Source organism: Eschrichtius robustus, chromosome 14, assembly GCF_028021215.1.
Source record: "Eschrichtius robustus isolate mEscRob2 chromosome 14, mEscRob2.pri, whole genome shotgun sequence".
In the NCBI taxonomy this organism is placed as follows: Eukaryota; Metazoa; Chordata; class Mammalia; order Artiodactyla; family Eschrichtiidae; genus Eschrichtius; species Eschrichtius robustus.
Genome location: NC_090837.1, coordinates 26,819,469 through 26,845,665, shown reverse-complemented (window position 1 = coordinate 26,845,665; position 26,197 = coordinate 26,819,469). Strand labels below are relative to the sequence as shown.

The 26,197-nt window shown below is 58.1% G+C and overlaps 2 protein-coding genes across 3 annotated transcripts; both read left to right on the top strand.

Annotated features, from left to right (window-relative positions):
- The first annotated feature begins 233 nt into the window (after window positions 1-233).
- On the top strand, window positions 234-11,133 carry SDF2L1 (stromal cell derived factor 2 like 1). The gene is made up of 4 exons (XM_068562716.1): window positions 234-320; window positions 9,043-9,415; window positions 9,713-9,909; window positions 10,732-11,133. The coding sequence occupies exons 1-4, from the start codon at window positions 249-251 to the stop codon at window positions 11,011-11,013; spliced, it is 924 nt and encodes a 307-aa protein (XP_068418817.1). The 5' UTR covers window positions 234-248; the 3' UTR covers window positions 11,014-11,133.
- Window positions 11,134-17,418: 6,285 nt separating this feature from the next.
- LOC137776331 (uncharacterized) lies at window positions 17,419-25,065 on the top strand. Of its 2 annotated transcripts, none has more exons than XM_068562718.1 (6): window positions 17,419-17,845; window positions 18,066-18,189; window positions 19,565-19,764; window positions 20,308-20,378; window positions 20,650-20,754; window positions 24,837-25,065. In XM_068562718.1, the coding sequence occupies exons 1-6, from the start codon at window positions 17,681-17,683 to the stop codon at window positions 25,009-25,011; spliced, it is 840 nt and encodes a 279-aa protein (XP_068418819.1). In that variant the 5' UTR covers window positions 17,419-17,680; the 3' UTR covers window positions 25,012-25,065. The 2 variants fall into 2 exon arrangements, with proteins under 2 accessions (XP_068418819.1, XP_068418818.1); XM_068562717.1 differs by having other exon boundaries at window positions 17,419-17,902.
- Window positions 25,066-26,197: the final 1,132 nt, after the last annotated feature.

Sequence of the window (26,197 nt, the reverse complement as noted above, 5' to 3'; positions counted from 1 at the left end):
CGACTTCTCTGGACACGGACGGTGCTGAGACGCCGACGGGGCTCCGAGCAGAGGACCTGCCGGACTTGTGAAGGACGTGGGGTGCGGGGAGCCAGAGACCAGCGGCCCACGGACGGAGGGAGACGCAGACCCACGGAGGGCTGGGGGCACCCTCACACCATCTCCCCGCCCGGTGCAGAGAGGAATCTGCGGCTGCATCGCGGAACCAACGAGAGAGGAAGAGGGCAGCGGTCCCGGCCACCTACACCATGACCAGCTGTCGCCACCATTCGGGATACTTGGCGGACGACGAGGGTGGCCACACCACCTACGTGGCCCGGGTAAGTGTGCCCAGCAGGGCCCAACTCTGAGCCTCCAACATGTTCCCCACCAGTTCTGGCGCCCCAGATCACAGCCTCCTTTCTCACTTCCTACTGATGTCCTCTCTGGACCTCTTAGTGACCTGTTGCCTTGACCACTCCTAGTTACCCCTGTTGGGCCCTACCTAGTCACCTCGGTCTCCGTCTCATTCCCTATGTCCCCCTGATCTCGGACTGGGAGGGGCATGGTGGAGTAGGACTCCAGAGTGGGAGCATAGAGTCTACTCGGGGCCTACGGCTCGAGGGGCAGAAGCAGCCATGGGGCGCACAGGGCTCAGGACCATAGGTAGTCTGTACAGACCAGCAGTGGGGACGGGGCTCAAGGGGTTTTGTGATTCATGTCCTGGGTGAGGGCAGAAGTGGGCTTTTAGACTCCCCAGCCAGGTCTTGGGTATGTGAAATGTACGTGTCAGGGAAGCTTCAGGGCAACCCTGAACAGATCCCCACTTTACAAGAGAGGAAGTCGGACCTCAAGAGGGGCCTTAGTGCCCACAGTCACATGGCCTGAAGCTGGCAGAGCCAGGGTCCAAATCCAGGGCTGCCTGGCTCCAAAACCTAGTTCCTGGGACTTCCCTGGCAGTCCAGTTGTTAAGACTCCACGCTTCCACAGCAGGGGGCACGGGTTCAGTCCCTGGTTGGGGAACTAAGATCCTGCATGCTGCGTGGCACGGCCAAAAAAAAAAAAAAACAGTTTCTTCCACTGCCCACTTCCCACCCAGTTCCTGGTGCCCTAGGAGGACCCCAGGGGACCCCTCCTCCCATGGGGCATCACTGCCCACTGTGATATGCCTGTCTGCTCAGGTCCAGCCACCTAAGAAGTCACTGTTCCCGGAAATGGGGCAAGCCTCCAAGCTGGGCCACACACCACACCCCACTTCGATGCACGGCCCCTCAGGCAGTTCAGGGCTCCGCAGCCACCGCCGAAACCCCAAGGGCCCTCAACCCTTTAGGAGCTTCCTGGATTTCCTTGTCGAGGGTCAGGTGCTGGACAGCCTGCAGACGGTGGTGGAGGAGGCAACTGAGCGCATGGCCACTGTAAAGACAGAGGCTGGGGTGCCGCTGGTGGAGGTGGAGGACCCGATGGAGGTGCCAAGGGGTGGGCGTCGGGCGCGGGCCCGGCCCATCCTCAGTACCGTGCACCAGCGCTGCACCCGGCCGAGCCTCTGCCTGGGGCGCCCCAACAATTACCCGTCCTGCTCCAGCTCCATGTCCGACTCCCACAGCAGCTTCACGGCCAACTGGCCGGGCTCCCATAGCTGGGACAGCAACCTGGGTGCCCGCAGCTTGGGTGCACTGCCACCCATGAAGGACAAACTCCTGCTGGAGAAGAACCTCAAACGGCTGCTGCAGCTGGAGAACAGAAGGGTGAGGTCTGGGGCTGCAGCCCAGGTGTGGCGGGGGTGGACCCCAGCCCAGAGCCCAGGGCCAGGCCTGGCTTGGCTGCCCCTGGACGCCTCTGAGAGTCCTCCTCTCTCTGCAGAAAGGCCTGGGGCAGTCCTGCCCCCATGGGGACTCCCTGCCATGGGACTCACTGGGCAGCCAGACCAGCAGCCAGTGGACCCTAGAGCAGCCCCTGTCCTGGTTCTCAGGCCTGCTGGGCTCGAGCTCAGGCACTCCCGAAGCGTCAGAGCTGGGGCCAGCAGAGCGGGAGCTGATCTTCCTCAAGCGAGAGCTGAACAAGGAGATGAAGTCTTTGCTGAGCCAGCCAGGGTCCTTTGACCTGCCCGGCTACTGTGCACTCCGAGAGCCCCATCGGACCCTGGACTTCCTGGCTGAGCACCACCTGTTCCCCGCCCTGCAGGACGTGGTCAACCAGGCTGTGGACAAGCTCAGTGGTGCCTGCCGCCGGGACGGCTGCCCTCTCTTCCCGTCGGAATGGGAGCCCTCCCCAGAGTCCAGCTCCAAGCTGGCCACACCCATTGATGGGGAGGAGCCCTACGATTTGCTGCCCACCACAGCCTCCAGCTCCAGGATGGAGCACAGAAAGAGCATCAAGTACAGGGGACGCGGCAAGGCCAAGGAAGGTGGCTCCCCGGTGTCTAGCACCCAAGTGGCCACCAGGTTCCGGCTTGAGGTGACACCCACAGAAGAGCCCAAGGTCCCTTCACCCTACCCCAGGCAGGAGGGGCTTGACCAGGACCCCAAAGTACGGAGACTACCCATGCCCACTTCTGGGCCCCTGAGCTCCACCCAGAGGGCCCAGCCCTGGCGGAGCCTGCACCTTACCCTGCCCGCCACCGGGATTGTGGTGAAAGTGCCCTCCCGACAGACCCATGTCACCACCCCGGTCTCAGCTCCGCTGGCCTCCTCCCTCCCGTCCTCCTCCCACCACCTCCCCAGGTTCTCACCCCACACCTCCGTGGTAAGGGGCTTCTTGCCATCTCCTGCTGTGCCGTATCCGGAGGTGACCTCCTCAAGGTTGGGGCCAGGGGTCTTAGGGACGGGTTTGCAGTGGAAGGGCTCCTATCGCCACCGCTCCTAGCGGCCACTGTCACTAGCAGGTGCCCAGGGTCCAGGTCTCTTGCCCTGCCCTTGTGAAAACTGCCTGAGTAGGGGGTGAGCTGATGAGGGGACCAGGAATCCTGGCCTAGCTACTACCACGAGTTGTCAAAGATGAATAAAGGCTATTTTTTATTCTGGGTATTTTTTTAACGTTTGCATGTGAATCTCAGAGGCCCTCCCATGTGTGGAGGGTCCTGTCCCTCGTGGACAGTGGCCTGAGCCCAGAGTAGGGCCCTGTGTCTGAGGTCTAGCCCCCTCTGGTCCTGCTGCCCAGGACAGGACTCTCCAGTGTGTCTGCCCCGCTGAGAGGGAGTTGCTTGGGAAGGGTGCGGAGAGGACTTGGTGGCTTCACCCTGGCGGCTCCCCAGCGTGGCCCCCGACCCTGCTTTCACCCATCGAAGCCCAGGCGTGCTTCCCTCCTCTGAACCCTGGCCTGGGCGAGGGTTGTGCAGGCTCCCTTTTGGCTGACACAGTGACTGATGTCACTGGCCTTGCCCCGGGCCTGACTGGTGTGGCTGGCATGACAACAGGGTGGTAAGTGGGAGGTGGGCCAGCACGCAGGACCCCAGCTCAGCTCTCCATCGGGCCAGCAGAGCAGATGTGGTGAGGCCACACCCCGAGTGGACTGAGCGCGGCGCCGTGTGGGTGACGCGGAGGATGCTCTGGGGGGGAGGGCGCCCAGGGTGGCAGGCAGGAGTGGATGACATGTCTCCCTTTCCCTCCCTGCTGCCGCACAGAGCCCCAGTTACAAGTTCACCAAGAAGAAGACACCGCCCTCCATCCTGTCCAAGTCCACCACCATGTCCCGCCTCTCCAACCCCTGGCACGAGGAGCTCGTTGACTACCTGAAGGGCCAGGCTGTGTCCTTGCTTGCCTGCAAGTACAGGTTTGAGAAGAACCTCACTGGGCAGCTGGGCTTCATCTCCTTCCCCATCACTGAGGCACTCCTGGACCTTTTCCTGGGCTTCAGGAAGGTGAAGGGCTCACGCATCCGTCTGTCCTCCACGATCAACTGGAGCTGCCTGCTGCGCAGGCTGGAGGAGGCCGAGTTTAGCCAGTGGTCACCCCAGCGGGCATCCCAGCCCCCTTCCCGGCACACCTCCCAGCACAGCACCCCCCAGCGCAGCATGCGGACACCCACCGCGCCGTCCGAGCTGGCCGCCAGGACCCACAGGGTCCAGGACAAGCCCACAGGGTCCCGCCTCAACATGAGGTCCCCGGGCCCCCGGCCGCTCGCCTCACAGGAGCGCCTGGCAGCCGCGGAGCAGGAGCCCACCAGACCGCCAGAGCCCAAGCTGTTCCTGTCCTCCGCCAACACCGGCGTGGCCTCCCATCAGTCCGACCAGACAGTGGACATGGAGGACCACCAGAGCATCGAGGAGGAGGAGGAGGACAAGGAGGAGGATGGAGAGGGGGAGGAAGAGGACGAGAATGACTTTGGAGATGAGGGCGAGCCCCAGAGCTCCCCGGAGCCTCAAGAGGAGGCCGTGGTCAGCACCACGGCGGCAGGCTCAGGTGTGGGCCACGGTGACTGCCCATGGGGCCCCTGAAGTGCACCGAGTGCTCCATGCCCCACTCCTCCTGCTTCTCCCGCCCCAGCGGCCACTGCCCTCGCAGCCATCCCGCCCCGAGCAGAGGTCAGAACAGCTGGTGCCCACGAAGAGCTCTGCTGAGCCTCTCAGGGGAGCCAACGGGAGAAATAAAACTTGTGTTGATGGAACACGGTTTTCCTGTCAGATCTCAGCCATCCTTCTGACCACCTGCCCCCGAGGAGCATCTCTGGAGAGCTAGGCCAGGCCTCCACGGCAGCTGCCGGTGCCCTGAGCCCCGTGACCTCCTGGGCTCTGCTGCTGGCTCTTCTGCACTCCAGTCTGCACCTTCCTGCCTCTTCAAGCCTCTTAGGACTCATGGTCCCCACCCCACGGCCCCTGTGCATCACACTCCCACTTCCCGAGGGCTCCTCCTCTGCCAGGGCGTATCCACCCTCTCCTGATGCTCCCACCGCTACCTGTCTTCCTAATTTGTATTTCTCAGCTCGTGCTCCTGAGGTCACATAGGGGCTGCTGGTAGGTCAAGCCATGGATTGACTGACCCAGCTGGCCGTGTGACTATCCCTTCTGCAGAGGCCCTGGGCAAGGCAGCTCTCTCTCTTGAAGGGTCTGTGGGCTCGGCTGGTGCTGTGGTCAGAGGTTCTCACGTCCAGGGTTCTCCTGGAGCTTCTGGCCATCCGGTGCCCCCAGCTCCTCCCCTCTGCCTTCCTCGGGCAGCCTATTTGTTCCCCTTCAGGCATCTTCACCCAGGGAGCAGCTCCACCCCCACCCCCACCCTGCTCCTATGGCAGAGAGAAGATGCTCAGCGTCTCTGAGCAGGCCGCCATTTCGGGCAGGCTGGTGGATCTCTCATGCCTCCCCTGGAGCCCGCCAGGTGCGCGGAGGCCAGACCTGCTCGGCCCGGCCTGACCATGCTCAGTGGCCCACAGATGAGGACACAGCAACTATAGAGCTTCCTCTGGAACCAGACAGGGAGGACCCCGCGATTCGGGGAGGAGGACCTGCTCCTCTGACTGGCAGAGGGGCCAGGGCCCTGGGTGGGGAGTCAGGGACCCATTTTTCCACAGAGCTCTTGTGACAAGGATCCTTCAGAGCACATGCTCGGTGCTAATGCCTATCCCCCGAGGCCACCACTGCCGCCATGTCGGGCCACAACAGCCGCTTTGTACATTACTGCCATATCACTTGGCTACAGTTGATTGGCCCTACTGGTGCATCCAATACCCGCTGGCTTCCAGGTCCTGCTGCCCAGTCCTCAAGGGAGAAGAGTGTATGTCCCCACCCCAGCCTCAGAGGCACACATCTAGGTCCTGGGGTGGGAGCAGCCCCTTTGGGCACCACTGGCACATGATGCTAGAGACAGCTCCCCTTAGCTCCTGTTGCAGGCACCATGTTGTTGCCATGTAACAAACCAAGATTTAAGTGGCTTCAAACAAAATCATCATTTGTAATGATTCTGAGGGGGTTCTACGGGCTCAGCTGGCAGTGGTGTAGCCAGAGCGGCTGGGGTGGGAGTGCTGCTTTCGGCTGGGGGCTGGGCTGAGGCTAGGACATCCCTCGTGGCCCCTCCCCTTCCATCATCTCTCTCCCCGTTGCCCCTGGCCATTCAAGGGTCTGTCTGGGCAGGGGCTGGCTTCCTAGAGGGAGGAAGCAAGAACCACCAGTGAGTGCTCTGGCAGCCTGTGCTCGGAAGTCCCCAAACAGCACTTCTGTGGCATTCTCGTAGTCAAAGCCAATTATTGTGCGTGCCCAGATCCAAGTGGAGGGGGAAGGGACTCCACGACTTGGGAGAGGAGCAGCTTGTGCTCACAGGGGTGGGAGGCATTGTTAGCAGATGTATTTGGAGACTAACACCTCTCCATCCTCCTTGGCTGACTGCACCTTGAGCAGTGCCTGGAACTGAGTTGAGTCAATCACATCCCCTCTTGAGAATCTGAACCTGGAGACAAACTGCGGTCTCCAGGTGGAGGGCCCCGAGCATCTGCCCATGAGGTGAGCAGGAAAAAGGAACAGCTAGGATAAGCCATGAGGCTCCAGAGACTCAGGGAGAGCCGTGTTGGCTTCCCGACTCCAGCCCTGGGGTCTCTGCTGCTCTTGGAACCCTTTCTTTGCCTGTCAGGGAGATTACTCGCTGTGTCCTTACCATTGTCTGCTCCCAGTGCAATGGGAAGCTGTTGGCAGCTTTCAGCAGGCACCTGGCATGATCCGATTTATACTTTTTTTAAAAAAGTTTTTATTGAATTTGTTACAATATCGCTTCTGTTTTATGTTTTGGTTTTTTGGCCCCAAGGCATGTGGGATCTTAGCTCCCTGACCAGGGATCAAACCTGCACCCCCTGCATTGGAAGGCAAAGTCTTAACCACTGGACCGCCAGGGAAGTGCCTTGATTTATGCTTTTTTTTTTTTTTTAAAGATTTATTTATTTATTTATTTTTGGCTGTGTTGGGTCTTCGTTTCTGTGCGAGGGCTTTCTCTAGTTGTGGCAAGCGGGAGCCACTCTTCATCGCGGTGCGCGGGCCTCTCACTATCGCGGCCTCTCGTTGCGGAGCACAGGCTCTAGACGCGCAGGCTCAGTAGTTGTGGCTCACGGGCCTAGTTGCTCCGCGGCATGTGGGATCTTCCCAGACCAGGGCTCGAACCCGTGTCCCCTGCATTGGCAGGCAGATTCTCAACCACTGCGCCATCAAGGAAGCCCTTGATTTATGCTTTTTAAGACAGAAATCACTTTCCTGGGTGGAGAATGTCTTGGAAGGGCCCGAGTAGCAGGGAAATCTTCTAGGAGGGGTGGTAGATATCTGAAGGGGAGATGGAGTGGCTTGGATTAGGGTGGTGACGGGGAATGCAGGAGAGATGCCTTCCAATCTGTTTTGGAGTCAGAGCCATCAAGACATGCTGGGGTAGATGTGAGGAGTGTGGTAAAGAGTGGAATCAAAGATGAATCCCAGGTTTGGGGCTTGAACAACTTGTAAATGGAGGTGCCGTTCCTGAGACTTGGAAGCCTGGGGGAGGAGCAGTGTGAGGGAGACCGGGGAGTCCTGCTTGGGGCATATTAGGTTCGAGATGCTTGTTGGTATGTCTGAGAAGACACACCCAGATTGTACTCTAGCCCCTCTGCCCTGGGTCGGCGGCCCCTCAAGGGCGCGGTCTACCAAATCCAGGGCAGACCGTAAGCATTTTTTAAAAAGACACACATTTATTTATTTTTGGCTGCGTTAGGTCTTCATTGCTGCATGTGGGCTTTCTCTAGTTGCGTCGAGCGGGGGCTACTCTTCGTTGCGGTGCACGGGCTTCTCATTGTGGTGGCTTCTCTTGTTGCAGAGCATGGGCTCTAGGTGCACGGTCTTCAGTAGTTGTGGCGTGTGGGCTCAGTAACTGTGGCTCGCGGGCTCTAGAGCACAGGCTCAGCAGTTGTGGTGCACTGGACTTACTTAGTTGCTCCTCAGCATGTGGGATCTTCCCGGACCAGGGCTTGAACCCGTGTCCCCTGCGTTGGCAGGCGGATTCTTAACCACTGTGCCACCAGGGAAGTTACCGTAAGCATTTTAGACATTCTAAGCACTGAAAAGATCAAGACACCTTGACCCATATAGAATTCAAAATAAAGACAATGATAAACATGAAAACCAGGACTTCCCTGACTGTCCAGTGGTTAAGACTCTGTGCTTCCACTGCAGGGGGCCCGGGTTCTATCCCTGGTCGGGGAACTAAGATCCCACAAGCCCCATGGCCCCAGGGGTGGGGGTAGGGAGACATGAAAACCAAAAAATAACCCATTGCTGTAATTAAAATGGCTCTACCCTGGATTTTCTGAATGCAAAATTCTGGATGATTTAATTAAACACGAACTTTTCTCCCTGCTTTGCTGGTGCACCAAGTGCACGGGTGGTCAGCCTATTGAGTAACATATCCCAGAGCCAGTTCCTGGGCTGGGCTGAATTGATGGGCTTGGAGGGAATTCAATGTAAGAATGTTCCACGAATGAATAAATAAACAGTGGTTTAAGTTTCCCCCCTTATACCGACTGAGCTGACAGCCCTCTGAGAAGGCAGTGAGTCCCAAGCCTGGGACACACAGTCACCCAGGCTTGGTTCCCAGTCGCTTGGTCTCCCAGGGCTCCAGGTTCCCAAGACAGCTCAGGGGCTTTCTGGTGACCACCTGCCACTACCCTCTACATCACAGCTCCCTGGTGCCCTCTGCTGCCCAGTGGCCTAGGGACCATGAGAAGCCCTGGAAGGGGTCAGTGAGTGGCTCAGGGAATTCAGAAACCCCAGGGTCCAGGGACTGAGGTGACTCAATGTCAGAGAGTGGGCAATGACCGAGCTACTGGGGGATTAGTTAATCCCGGGGTCCAGGGACTGAAGGACCGAGTGACTGAGTATCTGAGATGCGTCCACTTGTGAGCACATAATCTAGGGGTCGAGGGATAGACCATGATTGAGGGCTCGGGGGTCTAGGATCAAGGGGCTTCGTGAACTGGCGAACCGAGTGTCCGGGGACCTGGCGGGCGCTGGAGGGGCGCCCTCGGCTCTGTCCGCATTCTCTCCGCTCGACGCTACCCCGGCCTTCCCTTGCTACTCATTAGTGAGTCCTCGGAAGCGTGGACCAATCAAAACCCTCCTCGTGTCTCCAGTCCCCTCCCAGCCGCCGCTCTGGAAAGCTGCGGGCGGGTCCTTTCCACGCGGACCCAATGGAAGTGCAGGCGGAGCGCCGTGCGGGCTGGCGATTGGCTGCCGTGGCGGGCCCTGTCAGAGCCGGATTGGCCGGCGGCGGAGACGGAAGCGACCAAGGTCCGAGTTGCCGGAGCCCGGCCGGGGCGATGTGGAGCACGGGCTGCGGCCGAGCTGCCGGCCCGGCGCTGCTGGGGCTGCTGCTGGCGATCTCGGTCCCGGGCAGCTGTGCCGTCAAGACCGGCGCGGGGCTCGTGACCTGCGGGTCGGTGCTGAAGCTGCTCAACACGCAGCACCGGGTGCGGCTGCACTCGCACGACATCAAATACGGATCCGGTGCGCGGGCCGGGGCTGGGGTCTGACGGCGGGGTTCTGCGGGCCAGGGGGCTGGGAGTCATCAGGGGCTGGAGTAGTTGGGGGCCGAGGGGCACAAGCCGGCGGTTCGAGGGGGTCTTCGGGATGCCGTTCGGAGCTGCGGGCCAAGGGACTTGGAGTGCGGCCGGAGGCGGGCGGGGGCTGGGGGAGCCGTTGGATCCCAGGGTTGAGGTTGTCCGGGAAAGCTGATGGTGTCCGGGTCGAGGGTCGGAGTTCCCGCATTGACAGCGACCCCGGGGGTTGGATGTCGCCCCCCAGGCAGCGGCCAGCAGTCGGTGACCGGCGTGGAGGCGTCTGACGACGCCAACAGCTACTGGCGGATCCGCGGCGGCTCGGAGGGCGGGTGTCCGCGCGGGTCCCCCGTGCGCTGCGGGCAGGCTGTGCGGCTGACGCACGTGCCCACCGGTAAGAACCTGCACACGCACCACTTCCCGTCGCCGCTGTCCCACAACCAGGTGAGCCCCTGGCGTGTGTGCGAGGGGCCCGGCATCTGGTCGGAGCCCCAGCTTCCTGGGTGAAACGGGAATTTCAAGTCAGAAGTGTTTGCCGAGCGCCCCCTCTGGGGATACAGAGGTGACTACGCCAGGGTCCTGCCCCCTGGAGCCCTCAGCCCAGCGGGGACACAGACAGGAAGAGCTGTCCGTCTGGATAGCTCCACTCCTGGGGGCGAGTTGGACACAGGAGGGGGATCCGCATGGCCGTTGGGGTGGGGAATGGGAACCCCGCGGGGAGGAGGAATTGGGGCTGGGCCTGGAAGGATGAGTAGGAGTCCGCCAGGCCGCAGAGAGGAGAAGGGTGTCTTTCCAGGCCTGGGGAAGAGCCTGTGAGTGGAGTTCATTGAAACTGGGTGGGAGGTGGTACTGGAACAGAGGGTGCTTTGGGGAGGTTATCAGAAGGAAAGGATGAGATAATAGAACCTTGGCTGTCAGCCTGAAGGGTGGACTTGATGCTGAGTGAGGGTCAGAGGGGTTAGGACAGGAGAAACCCAGAGGAGGAAGGAGGGGGATGTCTTGGTTCTGTGGGGGCCACTGGTCACCGTCCAGGCAGATGAGGTGGGGGTGTGCATGTGTTTGAAGAGCTGGTGTTGGGGGGCCCTTCTGTATGCTGGGGGTGGGGGTGGTGGTGTCCCAGTTTGCAGCTGTGGAAGCTGAGGCTCAGAGAGGTGCAGGGAAGGACCTGGGTGTGAGTGCAGCTGCCAGGCAAGTGCCCATGGGGGACTCAGTGTGCCCTTTGTCATGCGTGACCACTGTCCTCCCACACCACCCCCGCCCCAACAGGAGGTGAGCGCCTTTGGGGAGGACGGCGAGGGTGATGACCTGGACCTGTGGATGGTGCGCTGCTCGGGGCAGCACTGGGAGCGGGAGGCCACCGTGCGCTTCCAGCACGTGGGCACTTCCGTGTTCCTGTCGGTCACTGGCGAGCAGTACGGGAGCCCCATCCGGGGGCAGCTCGAGGTGCATGGCATGCCCAGCGCCAACACCCACAATAGGTGGAAGACCATGGAAGGCATCTTCATCAAGCCCAGCGTGGAGGCCTCTGCAGGCCACGATGAACTCTGAGTGCCGTGGACCTGCAGGTGGAGGGCAGAAGGGTGGGTCATATGCAGGGCCACTCTTGGGGGAGACTTTGAGTTTGTAGGGGTTCTCAAGTGCCTTTATGATAAAGAATATTGGCCTGTGGTTGCATTTTGCTGTGAGCCTGAGGGCGACCAGGAGCTGCCAGCTGGTCCAGTTCAGCATCTCTTCCTCAGTGCAAATCCTCTGTCCCACAGCTGGCAGCTGAACCCGTCCAAACCTCTCTGATGCTCTTCCGTGCACTCCCAACACTGCCCAGGGCCATCACAGCTCCCTCTCCACCCTCAGATGGTCCAATGGCCCCAGTGACCCCAGTTCCCCAGCCCCTGAGCTTCATGAACCTTCCTGATGAGGGCTGGGGCCTCAGCGAGGTAGCAGGAGCCCCACTCCCTACCAGCTGGGATGGGCACAAGCTCTCCAGCCCCTCATCCCTTGAGGTGCGCCCCCTCCTTCTGGCACCCCTCCCCTGGCAGTTGTGACAGTCTGGACACTTGCCTTTGACCAAGCACTGGGTCAGGACTCTGCTCATCTGCTGGAAATTTGCATCGCAGGATCCCTCTCAGTGCAGATGGCACCCCACACACCCAGCCGGCCCAGACATGTGGCATCTCAGGCCCCACTATAACCTTCCAAAGTCCAGAGGCCCTAACAAAACTTCAAAAGATATTGCAAGGGAAGATAACCACAGAGAACTGCCAGCTGCAGACATCTGAGAAGGCTTCCTGGAAGAAGAGGCACAATTTAAGCCGGCAAAGCATTGCAATTTAAAGAAAGGAGCAATAAATAGGCGGGCCCTGATAAAGGAAGGTAATAGCTATTTTGCTGGTGCGTGGGTGACCTCTAGAGGTTATGGCAGAGATTACAGTCAGAGAGGCTTGGGGAGCTGCCACTTTCCTGCAGGAGAATAAAAGAGCCGAAGGAGAGGCTGGGGGTGGCAACTGGTTGGAAGGGTCTTGGAGGCGGGTGAGCAGAGCACCTTACTTCTGAGAAATCAATTGACCTTAGGGGGTGGGAGAAAAGCTCTAGCCAATTGTGAGACCTGAGGGGAGGAGGGTCATAATTAGGCCCCTTACGCCCCTGCCCCCTCCCCCATGAGGCCCTGCTCTGCTCAAACCTCTTGAGCATCGTCTACAAGTCTCCACTTCTCTCCCATCACTCACCTGACCTGAGACAGGAGTGCAAGCAGGTGGTTGGGAAGTGATCCCAGAAAACACTGGGCCAGAGGAGTGGGGCTCAGAGGAGCAGGCATGGCAGCTGGTGAAGGTTGCATTACTGAGCAAGTCACCCCTGTGGGCAACTAGGGCTTCATCCCACTGGGGAGCGCTGGGCCCCCATGTAGAACATGCATCAGAGTTGTCCCAACCAAGGGTCAAGAAAGTGGGGGTACTTATCCAACCAGCATATCTTCTCTCATTGGCTGAGGGCTGCTGGGCAGGTGGGAGGATTACTCTGCAGCACTTCCCACTTGCCCTGTATTCTACAGCCAGAATGAAGCCCTCAGGCAGAGCCGCAGGTGCCAGCAAGGAACATCCTTTAGGTAGAGGTGAGTGCCAAGGGGGTGTAGGCGGGGCACCAAAAGTGTGGCACACACTGCAAATCTAAGGGGCACTCCTCTGGTCCACCCCTGGCCCCTCTGGGCTGTAAGAGCCCACTTCTGCCTCTGTTACCTCCCTACCACCACACATACAAAAGTGAGGAGTGTTAATTAAGAGCAGACTCCGACAGTACACAGCATGTAAGAATCCTTGGGAAATCAAGGCCAAAGCTGTGGGAGCGGGTGAGAGGGCTGCAGGCAGAATGCAGTACAAGACCAAAAATTAAAACCGCAGCAGCAGCCGAGCTCTCATTTATTGAAAACTAAGTGCCAGGCACTGGGCCAACGATTTACAGAGCATCTCATTTGCTCCTGGTAACAACCCTATGAAGCATAGCACATTCAATTGTCACCCTAATTTTGCAGAGGAGGCAACCGAGGTTGCTAAAGATTCAAACCCAGCTCTGCCTGCCTCCAAAACATTTGCTCTCAGCCACTGGACTGAGAGAATAAAAGAGGAGGGGGCCCAGATGCACAGTAGCCTAAGCACCACCCGCTCCGACACACACTGCAGCTCTATGAGGGCCAGGCGGGCGGTGTACATCCTTCCGGGTCATCAGCCCTGCGGAAGCATTTAATGAATGCTTATCCTCAGTCACGCAGGGACCCAAGCGACGCCCCCTTCCCCCTGCCTCCCACAGATCCACAAGCCTCCAGGGGCTCCAAGACCGGGTCCCGCAGCCCAGGCCCAACCTTGGGCTTCAGACAAATCTCATTTGGGTCAAGTCGGGCGATGCGGTGGGGTTGGGTGGGGAGGTGGCTACCCCAGCCAGGAAGCCCACCGCAGCCGAACATGCCATCCGAGAGGCACAGGGAGCAATTTCAGTTTGCAAAACGGGGCAGCCTGTGGCCCGGCTGGTGCAGGCTTGACCGCGGGTCCGGACATTTTCCTCCGGTCGTAGCCCCCTCCCCAGAGGGCTTGGCCGCGCGGCCGGCGCCCCCCACTGGGCTTCCAAGAGCGCACGCCCGCGCGGCGAGAAAACTCACCGAGACTAGAGCTGCGAAAAGGCGGGCAAAGTTCCCTTTGATAAGTTATGAATGGGGAGAAAGTGTTTGTAGAACTCATTGTTAAAACCGCGGAGCCTCAGCCTCTGCCCGCGCCGGGCCAATCCGGGCCCGCAGGCTATTTTGAAATCTCTCCGGCCTCAGCCAATGGTCGTGCAGAAGGCGAAGCCCCCGCCGGCGCCGGCCAATGAGCGCGGCGCTATGCTAAGGAGCCGGGGGCTGGGCCGCCGCCTGTCAGCGAGTTAAAGATGGAGCCGGCGGCGGGAGGGCGCCACGAGGTGCGGGGTGGTCCTGGGGGGCAGCGCGGGCTGACGGCCGCCGGGACCTCTCCCCGCAACCTCCCGAGTCCTGGCCCTGCCCGGGGCGGGAAGGGCGTCCCGCCGCGTGAGTAGCTGGGTCTGAGGTGGGGGCGCGGGAAGGGCGGCCCTACCCGGCGGGCGGTGTGGAGGGGCGCAGCCCAGACCCCGGGCGCCCCCTCCGGGCAGGGGACCCCAGAGGGGCGGGAAGCTCCCCATTCCTCTTCTCCGCTCTGGGCTGCCGGGCAGGGAATCTGTTGGGACAGAATGCGGAGCCCAACTTGGGGGCCAGGATCCTGGGGCCAAGGATGGGGGCCTGAGCCGGCAGGGGCGCGTCGGCCCGGAGTGGGACCACCCTTCTTCTCCCGGAGCCTCAGGCCGCGGGAGGGCGCAGGGTCGTCGGGCTATATCCACTCCCGCCGCAGGCGCGAGTGGGTTTCGGACCGCGGTGGAGCGCGGGCCCCTTTCCTTTGTGTGTGCGCCCTTTCCCGGGCGCGCTCCCGCTCAGGGTGTGGAGCTGCCCCTCAGTCTGGGGTCGCAACCCCACGGCAATCTGGAGGGTGCTGGGGAGGGTCCGGCCCCTCTGGGGTCTTGAGGACTCCGAGGACCGCAGCCCCGCTGAAATCCCCTCCCCGCCCTGCTGTCTAGGAATGGGCCCCTAGCCCCACCCACCCACGGTTGAGCTTCCCGCTCTGCGTGTATTGGGGGTGGTGGGGCTCCCTCCTGCTGGCCGCAGGTGCTCTGACGAGGTTGCACTACTGTGTTTTGAGGAGCAGTGCAATGATATTGTCAAAGCATCTGGGACCAGCCTTGGGGACCCCTTCCCCGACACTGCCACTTTCCCTCCCCAGGCCTGGCCCCTGGACCTGCAGGCCCTCCCCTCCCCCTTGCCCAGCTCCGGTCCCTTCTCCATGGAAACTTGAGATCCTGGCCAGGCCTGGGCCTCTGGGGTCAGAGGGCACCCTTTCCCCAGGCAGAGGCCCCGCCCCAGGCCCCAGTGGGCCTGCATTCCAGGTTTCAGATCCCCACCTACCACTGGGAGAGGCACTGGCAGGCCTGCCTGACACTCTTTCCCTGTTGCACTACTGTGGGCCACTGGGAAGCAGTGCAATGATGAAAGGGCATCGGTCAGGCCCAGCCCACCACCCACAGTGCCTGGGGGGTGGGGGGGAGTCTTGCTGCCTCACTCCACTAACCAGCAGTAAGGCGCCGGTGCAGAGCTGGTCTGGACTCTCCATCGGAGGATCAGGTGAGGGCAGAGCTGGGGGGTCCTCCGCCAACCTGTCCATCTGGGTCATGGCTGGACGGGGGGAAGGGGCAGAGGCCTCCGACTCAGAAGAGCTATGGTTTGAAGAGGATCTTTACAATCAGCTCCCAGGTAAGCCAGAGGGCTCGAGGTTTGGTCAGGGCCCTGTGGAGAAAGAGGCCCATTGCTTTGCACAGAGGGTCTGCCCGGGCCTGGCCCAGAGCCAGCTCAACAACCTTGACTACGTGGAGGTGCCCTGGGCCCAGCCCTCCTGGAAGGCCTGGGGAGGGCCAAGCTCTGGAGAGAATGTTCTCCTGGGTTCTCAGCAGGAGCAGCACTAGCTGGGCGGACAGTGGACTCGGGATACAAAGCCTGCAGCTCACGCCCTCCAACCATGCCCACTTGTTCTCTTACAGGGACATGTGCTGCCCTGAGCCTGCAGGAGAGACTGTGAGGTGCCTGGCATGCCCACCCTCACAACTGGAATCGGGGGGAGTGGAGCCCAACTGCCAAGAAGCCTGGCCCCAGGCGTGCTTGCAGGGTCACCTCCAGCATCAGGACCAGACACAAAAGATTTTGATGTGCCCAGTGACAGCCACTCAAGCCTGTCTCCTTGAGAGGAGGCCCAGGTCTCGGATGGGCATTTGGGAGTACCCCTCACCAATGGTTGAGCACAGAGGGACCCTGGCTTCACCCCCTCCCTGGGCGTAGAAGCCCTGGCATCCCGGGGAGGATGAGGGGAAATGACACATGCTCCTCTGTCTCCTAGGCCTGACCCCTTGAGGTTCCTCCATCCCAAGGTCACCTGACTTAGGCCCATGGCTGGAGGTGGCCACCTCTTGCTCTCGTGCAGATTCTGTACCCATTGGCCAAAGACCCCCATGCAGCTGTCTCCTGCCCTTGCTGGGAGAGGCTTGTGAACTCAGGGCTCTGCTCAAATGTCCCCTCCTATGGGAAGCCTTCCCTGGGCTCCAAGACATCCAATGTTCCTCCACCAGAGCATGTTAGATCACATTTTTCTCCCTGTGGCTGAAACCCTCTTTAAACGGGGAGCCCCTGAAGGCAGGGAGCATGTAGTTTTTTCTTTCTTGGCAGTGCCTGGCACAATACACTTTAAAAATCCAAATAAACAAAAAAAGTGTAAAGTATTATAAGCATAACATGATGGGGGTGTTAATCAGGGGTCTGCCTGACCTCCCAGAGGATGCTTGTCCTGTTTTTAAAAAGGTACCTACTATGTATTTTAAAGTCAAATCTGATTTTGTAAGTCATATGGGCCCCGCCTCACATCGGGGGCCACCTGCCCGGGGCAGGTGGCAGAATGGTGGCAGAGATTTGGATGCAGGTGTTTCTGAGTCTGCCTGCACCTGTAGGCGAGATGCACAGGCCAGACCTTCTCCCTCCTTGGTTGTGTCCATCTTGATCTGTGACATCAAAGCAAGAGGAGGTGAATGCCACCTCCTGTGTTGGGGAGAGCTGGGGCTGGCCGTTTGGTGGTAGGAGGTGAAAAAATCTCAGGTGCGCTCCATGGGTCACAGGGCTGATGGAGGTGGGGGAGGGTTAGGAGGGGACCTGAACTAAGCAGTCCAGGGTGCACCCCCTCATCAGCGGCTGGGGTGGATGGTGGGGTCGGCCACTGACCAAGTAGGAGAGGGAAAAGAGAAGCAGATTTCCGGGTGGGAGGGAAGAAGCTGCGTGCCAATCCGGATGTGCTGAGCGTGAGATGCCCAGGAAACGTCCCCCGGGGACACTTAGATGTGGGTCTGTAAGTCAAGGGACTTGGGGTTAGTTAAGTTAGTTCTGGGTTGGGACTAAGAAGTGGGTAAGATGTCCAAGAAGGTATGGTGAAGACAGGACCCTCATGAGGAGAGGAGACAGGACAGAAGCGGGACAGGAAGTCAGAAGAGCGTGAAAAGTCCGGGGCTAGAGGAGTTGGGGGCAGAAAGAACTCCTGGGGCCTTGTCTACAGACGGTGAGGAGGAGGGGAGCAGCCAGGATGGGAGGTACTGGAGTCCTGCCGGGGGCTGAGGGCCTTAAAGAAGTGAGAATTGGCGTGGCCACGGGCGGGACCCCGGGGTATGGGCCTCCGCGAAGTGTAGCTGTGTCCCGCCGTCCACCCCGTCGAAGCGTGAGGGCGCATGCGCAGAGCGGCGGGCATTGTCACGTGTGGCCGTCTCGCGCGGATTGGCCCGCGGTCTCCTGAGACTGGCCGGGGCTGTCCGTGGGGCGGCGCGCGCGGAGAGAGCCTGTGTCGGCGCGGCGGGAGGGGGACAGCGGTGCGTCCCTGGGCCTGGCCCTCTGGGGCCGACCCCTCCTCTCCCTGACCTGGGCGGGTGGGGTGGGCGCGCCCGGACCCCGGTGGCCCCGCCTGGATGGTGACCCGAGCTCTGGCCCTCGGGGGTCTCCCTCCTCCCCTCCTGGGGCGGGTGGAGTGGGCGCGTCCGGACCCCCGGGGTCCCGCCCCGACGGCCGCTCCGCCCCCAGGCAGCCGGGCAGCCGAAGCCCTCGAGAATGGACGTTCTGGACGAGTTCGACAGCGAGTTCCCCCAGAGTGTGACCTTCTGCCAGCTCATCTCCGAGGAGGACTTCGAGAGGCAGGCGGCGACCTACACTGAGCGCGCGCTGCGCCTTCTCTTCCGCAGCCTCGACCGCAACCCGGCGCTGGCCGAGAGGGTGGTGCGCAAGGGCAAGCAGGCGGAGTGCGAGCGGCGCGGGCTCCTGTCCTTTCTCTGGGTGCGGGCCCGGGAGGGCGGGGCTCCGGGGTTCCGAGGTGGGGGCGGGGGCGCCGGTGTCCGCCCTGCTTGAGCTGCTGGGAGGGGTCTTTAAGGAGGTGGCCCCGGCCAGGCGGCTCACGCGTCCGGCTTCCTCCTCCCTGCCTCTCCCGCTGTCGTCGCAGGCCAAGGTCTTGTGTGCCGTCCAGGGGGAGCTGAACTGTTGCAACAGCATGGGCGCCCTGGAGATGCACCAGCGCCTGGAGCAGCTCAGGAGGCGCATCCACCGCGTGTACTTCTACTCCCAGGGTGAGGCTCCATCCGCGCTGGGCTTGAGCGGCCTGGCTGACCTGACTCACACCTCCCCAGTGGTCCACAGAAGGCTATCTACTCTTGGTCTGTCAATCAGGACCCGGCGAGGCCCGCACACTGTTTGGGTGGGAGGCAAATTCGTGTACACCCCGGGCCCCGCGAGAGTGGAATGAGAGGCGGCCTCATTAGTGGCCACACAGGGTGGCAGGTGGGGATTCTGGCCTGTCTTTTGAAGTTCCTTTTGATGCGGGATACCCTCAGCTTTCCCCGATGCTATGGACTAAAGAACTGTGTTGTCCTTTGGGGGACCCACTCGATGGGTTTGTATCTGTTGTCTGGGTCCGCTGATGTGTTTGCTCTTCCTCCTCTGCCTGTTTCTTGGATGGTCGTTCTAAAGTCTTGATGAGGTTTGGATTTGGTCCTTGGGAGTGTCTGTGTTCAGGGGTGGATGGTGGTGTTGGGCTTCTTTGTCTCGCCTCACATCGGGGGGCCCAGCTCACCCGGGGGAGGGGTCCCACGGCACCATTTCATCAAACAGCTGGACCCACAGCATGTGTAGCTCTTACTGCGGCGTCCCAAGATGTTGGTGTGGTGTTATTTATCCCTGTTTTACAGAAGAGGAAATGGAGGCCCGGGGAGGTTGTCCGGCATGTGTAGACCACGCAGGTGTGGTGGAGCTGGACTGAGACTCAGGGCAGGCTTTCAGCCTCCAGCCAGTGCTCCCTGGCAGTGCTTATCTCACTCTAGGTGAGCCGTCTGAGGGGCTGCAGGAGGGGCTTGTTAACTCCTACTTTGCTGGTGGGACCTAGCTTTGAACAGTAGAAAGACCCAGACTCATCAGAACAGGAAGGAGGAGGTGCAGGCCCTAGGTTCCTCCCCGAGCCCACCCCTGCAAGACTTCCTCCCCGTGCACCCTTTGCGCACCCCCAGGATGACCCGGGGCTGCGTGTAGTCGGTGGGCTCACTCTCTGGGGACTGGACACCCCACTGGGGTGCTGGCAGACTCCGGGGCTTTGTGCCATGCCTGGGAGGGTGGGTGGCAGGCCAACCTGCTCGGGCCAAGCCCAGCCCTCCTTGGTTGTGACACTCCATCACTTCCTGTGAGATTCTGCCCTGGAAGGCAGACAGCCCGGCGTGGCTCCTGCCTGGGCCTTGTATAGTTCGAGCTTCTCGCTCCGCTCGTGAGATAGAGACAAAAGTACTGTTTCCCTGTGGGGCGGTTTTGGGGCCAGTGAGGTGGCGCATGTTCGTGCCCGTCAGTAGTGGTGCCCTTTGTGGGCATGCCTCCCTCCTTGTTGGAGGGCCTGTGTTTGGCGCCCCCCTAACCTGTTCGGGCCTTGGGGTAGGTACTCACCGACACCTTCTGTCCCAGATGCCAAGAAGAAGAGAAGCAAGCCAAAACCGAAGAAACCAGAACCCATCCTCTTACGGGACCGGTCGACCTCCCCGTGCCTGCCACCAACCCTGCTGCCACCGCCTGCCACCACCATGGCCTCCATGGTGGCCCCATCAACCCCTGTCTACACTCTTCCCAGGGTCTTTGGCCCCTTCCCTCCGCTGCCCAGCACGTCGGTCAGTGGCCCTGGGAGGGGCAGCCTCTAACCCCCCGCTCAGAAGCACCCCAGTGATGCCCGGGCCCACAGCAGTGGTTCCCAGAACTTTCTCTGCAGGCAGCAGTAGATAGATGAAAGGGGGCGGCTCTGCTCACAGAGTCGGGCTGGGGGAGGCACAGGGCTCCGCCTGCCTGGCCTCAGTGCACTCGGCGCCATCCCGGGGCTCCCAGGGGATGCCTGAAGCCTGCCTCTCCCCGTGGGTGTCATTCTCCAGGCTGCCCTCTAAGTGCCTCTGCAGTGCCCTTCCGACTCGCCTACCCTTCCTTACTCCCGCTTATCCGTCAGCTGTCCCCCAGGCGAGGCTGGGATCTCCTCTGTTGGCTCCCAGCCCCCATGCTGGGCCCCATCCCCCTAACACCAAGCTCCAGGTGGCACCGAGGATGAGCCTGATGTGTTTGCTGATTGACTGGAAGGCACATCGTTCTCATAGTTCTTGGAGAACGTGTTTCTCTTCACGATGAGGATCCCACCCTTGTCCTAAAGTTTCTTTTGTTTGCTGCAGATGGAGCAATTGGAAGTTTCAAGGTCTGAAGCAAAACTGAACTGGACTGGCCTGTCATCGAACCCGAAGAGGTGGGAGGATTTATCCCGGGCCCGAGGCAAATGAGACGGGAGGGTTTGGGGGAGCCTGCTGTGTGCCAGCTGGGCTGTGATTCCCTCCCCTCTCGTAGTGGATCCATCCCGCAATCCTGAGTGGTCCTTCCCCTCCTGGTCCCGGGGAGGAGTCAGGGCTCAGAGGTCTGCCTGTGTACGGAGCCCCCGTGCCCCCCGAGGCTGGGGAGGCACCCCCCGCCCCGGAGGAGCCCAGAGCTGAGTGTGTCCCCTGCCCCGCCCTGTCTTGCAGCCGCGTAGTCGATCTGACCCCCTTGGTCCTCAATCCTGGAGGCTTCCAGTTCTCGTACTTGGCCAGGAACAATGCGCACAATCTCCACTGCCGTGGCTTCCCCTGGTAAGTGTGCCCCCGAACCATCTGGCCTCTGAGCAGCATGCATGAGGGCTGGAAGGATATTCAGTGTGATGGTTGCTCCCGCTTCCAGGAGGGACCCTAATGTCATCAGGGGTGCTGGAAAGTTGCTCCCCCTTCCTAGTGTTGGTGATGGTGGGAAACCAGAAACAGACAGCCCAGAGGCCAACAGAAGGGAACGATTCAATCAGCTGTGGGCAGCCCCGTGCTTTATCTACATGCGTGTTTTGCAAAGCAGGGATTTACTGAATATGGGTTTTTTATTACCGTTTTTGTCAAGTATTTCCCACGTCATTGAGTGTTTAGATTGGCTGCTTCATTGCATCAGATGACTTTTTTTTTTTAAACAGCTTTATTGAGGTATTATACACATGGTATAATTCACCCATTTAACATATACAATTCCTGGGACTTCCCTGGCAGTCCAGTGGTTAGGACTCCGTGCTTCCACTGCAGGGGGCCCAGGTTCCATCCCTGATTGGGGAACTAAGATCCCACAAGCTGCATGGTGTGGCTAAAAAAGATTAAATAAATAAATAAATAAACACACAATTCTATGGTCTTTGGTATATTCACAGTTATGAATGCATCACCACAATTAATTTTAGCACACTTTCCTCACCCCAGAAACCCATAGCCCTCACTCTTCCACTCTCCCCTCTTCAGCACTTTCTGTCTCTATAGATTTGCTTGTACTGGACGTTTGCTATAAATGGTATCATAAGATATGTGGTCTTTGTATGTGGCTCCTTTCAGTTGGTTAATGTTTTTGTGGTTCATCCATGTTGTAGCAGCACTCATTCTTTTTAAAATTTTCAAATAGATTTTATGTTTTAGAGTAGTTTAGGGTTTACAGTAAAACTGAGCTGAAAGTACAGAGAGTTCCATATCCCTCTGCCCTCCCCCCACAGCCTCCCCCACGATCAACATCCGCCAGAGAGTGGGACCTTTAATACAAACTATGACCTACATTGACGTGTCATTATGTAAAGTCCGTGGTTCACATTAGGGTCATTCCTGGTGACGTGCATCTTATGGTTTTGGACAAATGTATAATGACACGTGTCCACTATTACAGTGTTGTACGGAATAGTTTCCCTGCCCTGAAAGTCCTCTGTGCTCTGCCTTTTCGGCCCTGCCTCTCTCTCAGCCCTAGGCAACCACTAACCTACTTTCTGTCGCTATAGGTTTGTCAGTTCTGGACATTTTATATAAATGAAACCATACCATAAATTGGTCTTTTGTGACTGGCTTTTCTCAGTTAGCATAACATTTGCAAAGTTCACCCATGTTGTAGCATGTGTCAGTACTGCATTTCTTCTTCTTTTTAATTTCTTCTTTCTTTTCTAATTTAATTAATTAATTTATTTTTGGCTGCGTTGGGTATTCGTTGCTGCACACGGGCTTTCTCTAGTTGTGGTGAGCTACTCTTTGTTGTGGTGCATGTCCTCATTGTGGTGGCTTCTCTTGTTGCAGAGCACAGGCTCTAGGCACGCAGGCTCAGTAGTTGTGGTTCACAGGCTCTAGAGTGCAGGCTCAGTAGTTTTGGTGCATGGGCTTAGTTGCTCCACGGCATGTGGGATCTTCCCGGACCAGGGATCGAACCCGTGTCCCCTGCATTGGCAGGCGGATTCTTAACCACTGTGCCACCAGGGAAGTCCTCGATGGTCTCCTTTTAAGCACAAAAATTAAGGCTTAGTCCTGTCGAAAGGCAATCTGTCAAAACATATCAGGAGCCATGCCAGTTCTCAAATTCTTCAGTCTAGTATTTTTCATCCTGGAACCTGGCCCCAAGGAGAGGATTGAGGGAAAGAAAAAACGATTGTGTATAAAAATGTTTATGGCAGCGTCAGTTAGAAAGAGCGAGACTGGAAACAAACAGCTCAAATGTGCATTCACATCATTATGGAATACTATGCAGAAATTAAAATGTTCAGCGTGATTACACACGAACGTGTAGACCCATGAATTGTGTCTAAGTGGAAGCAAGAGGCTCTCAGGTAGAAGGAGGCGGAGTGAAGAGGCGTGAAGGTGACTGACTGCCTTCAGTGACAGAGCAGGGGGTGGCCAGTGATGAGGTGACAAAGCCAAGCTTAGCAGTAAAGCATTGAGCACCGTCAGGGCCTCGAGAACAGCGGGGCCACAGTGGGGCCAGGTCACCACAGGTCTTTGGTATATTCACAGTTATGAACGCATCACCACAATTAATTTTAGCACACTTTCCTCACCCCAGAAAGATCTGTCGGGAGATCTTCTGGCTTTTTCTAGGCATGGTTTAATAAAGTTATGATTCAATCAGACAATGCCAATTTAAAATCTTGCCTTTGGCACTTAACATTAAAGCCCTGGGGAGCTGTCCACTTCTTGACAGCCTTTTGAGTACCAGCTTCCTTGGCCATGTGACAGACGTCCAGCATGTGCGGTACCCTCACTCAGCTTGTGTGTGTGCGTGCGTTTGTGTCTATGTATGTGGTGGATGGGCATAAATAGGTTATCTCCCACTTCCAGGAAGAAAATGGGTGAAGGTCAGCAAGCCCTTCTTGCACCTGTTGCTTCTGGGGGTTTTGTTTGTTTGGTTTTGGTTTCTTGTTTGTTTGTTTGTTTTGGCCCTGCTGCACAGCATGTGGGATCTTAGTTCCCTGACCAGGGATTGAGCCTGGGCCCTTGGCAGTGAGATGCGGAGTCCTAACCACTGGACCGCCAGGGAATTCCCTGGCATCGCTATCTTTATGTGCTAAGCTGTCCCTGAATCTCAGATGAATTTCCAGAAGTGAAATTACAAGGGAAAGGGTAGGAACAGTTTTCAAAAGCACTACCATTTTTCAGATTCTAAAACAGGATCTAGTTACTGTAGACAGTTTGAAAACTACCCAAAAAAGACCAATCGCTCTCACTCCCAAGGTCAGAAATAACCACTGTTGGCACATATCCCTGTTTCACTGTAGGTGTTCCCCATGGACACGAGTGTATGTGCACAGGTAGTAGTTTGTTACGTAATCAGGAGCGTCCTGTGAGCAGCTTTGCAGCCAGTTCTGGAACATGTTGCTTCCCTGTCATTAAAAATACCTAGAAATTCGGGCTTCCCTGGTGGCGCAGTGGTTGAGAATCTGCCTGCCAATGCAGGGGACACGGGTTCGAGCCCTGGTCTGGGAAGATCCCACATGCTGCGGAGCAACTAAGCCCGTGCGCCACAACTACTGAGCCTGCGCGTCTCTGGAGCCTGTGCTCCGCAACAAGAGAGGCCACGATAGTGAGAGGCCCGCGCACCGCGATGAGGAGTGGCCCCCGCTTGCTGCAACTGGAGGAAGCCCTCGCACAGAAATGAGGACCCAACACAGCCAAAAAATAAATTAATTAATAAATTAATTCTTAACCAATATTTAAAAAAAAAAAAACCTAGAAATTCACCAGTAATCACAGATGCAGAATACCCACCCCATTGTGTGGATGGAGCATCGTTTACTCAACTACCCTTGCTTGTTGAAATATTTCATTAATGGGGACAATTTTTAGCCTCCTGTTATGTATTGCTTTCTAAGTGAGCTGTGCTGTCTTGGCACTATCCCCCAAAATGGGTCATTTTAAATTGTTTTCTAAAAGTTTACAAAAGCACAACATACTCTATGGAAAAAAGGTCACAATATAGAAATGAATACATGAAATATGAGTCCGAATACATTGGTTAATTTTTAAAATCAAATCAGGATCATACTGCACGTACTTCTCAGCAACTTGTTCTTTCCATTACTGTACCATTGGGGTGTCTTTACTTGCTGGGATGTACAGACCAACTTCGTTCCTTAAACAGCTGCGGAATAGTCCACTGCATGCCTGTACCATGGTTGTTTTAGCTGTTCCCTGATGGATGTTTGGATTGTCTCCAGGTTTACACAATCACAAACATTGCTGCAATGAACAGCCTTGAGCAAACATCCATGGGAGGGATTTCCAGCAGCAGGAATGTATTGAGAGCCATCCCACAGCCTGGGTTTTGTCGTGTGTTCCTCTGATGGCCCTGTGTGCCGTGTCCCCCTCATGGACCCATGTCTTGCATGTCTCCTGAACAGGACCTCAGCCTGTAGTGGTTCTGCCAGCACCGAGGAGATGCTATCCCCATCTGTGAAGGCCTCCATCTTCACCCCGCCTGTCCTGCTCAAGTTCCAGCCTGTGCCCAGACCGAAAGATGACTCAGAGAATGACCCTGGCAGCGCAGAGTCCACGCCCCACCAGAGGGACCCATAACCTCTTCTGTACAGACAACGGCAGGAGAATGAATAAAGTTCCCCTGGTGGTGCCTTCCTCGTGCCACGCCCCCCAGGGGCTGTGCAGTCCCACAGGCTCTCTGCAGCCCCAAGAGGTGGTCAGGGTAGCGCAAGCCTGAGGCTTTTTGGCCTGAGACTGCACACAGTAGGTGGTCAGGTCAGTGAAGTCCCCTCACTTGCACCTAACCTGGGAACTCAGTCCTGTGTACTTTGAAAGAGTGATGAGTGTGGGGAGTGTGCTGCCCCTCCCTGCAGTGACTCTGTGGCCCCCACTTGACCCCACTGAGTTGCAAGACTACCAGTTTTTGCTACACCTGGCTCCTAAACACAAGGCTTATCTGGGTGCAACTTTAGAAACAGTGGTCTGTTCCTTCCTGGGAGGAACATGAGCTGGCGTGTCAGTTTCCAATTTGGCACCTCCCTAAAGAGTTTCAAAGACAGGTGACTCTGATTACCTTGCATGCTGACCTTAGAATCAAACCTGCATGTGAGACATGAGTCCTCACAAAGTGCCCAATGATGCTGGCCATTAGCAGATGTCGGTTGAGCCCTGTGGATGCCCTGCACCTTGCTTGCGACTGGAGATAATAGACCAAGCAGTTGGGGTCCTGGCCCTTAAGGAGCTTATGTCCCATCCATGTGTGTGTGGTAAGCCAGTATATAGATAAATTAGTACAGGATTACAAATTGTGATAAGCCCTTGTGGTAGCTGAGATCGAGATGTATGCGGTGACTGGGTGGACAGTGGTACCTTGAGGAGAGTGGACACTAGGGGTAGAAGGGGGTGGAGAATTATGCTTTTACCAGACATGTTAAATTTGATTCAGTCGGTGCCCAGGTAGAGGTCAGGAGTCAGAAGTGCTGGCCATTTCGTGTTCGGAGACAAGGGATACAGGTGTTTAAAGCCATGAGCCTGGGCAAGGTCACCCAGTGCTTGAGTGTAGAGGGAGGTCCAGGGCTTGGCCGGGGCACACACACGTGGTGGTCCAGCCGAGGGAAGGGTCGGTCAGAAGAGACCGAAGGGATCATCAGGGCTTTGGACCTTCAGGCTTCATGGCCACCGGCCCCTGGGCCGCCCAGGAGAGGGGCCTGAAGGCGGTGGGGACAAAATGGGCGGTGAGTGGGCAGACAGCGAATGTGCACGTCGCTTTGGAGGTTTCGGCCTG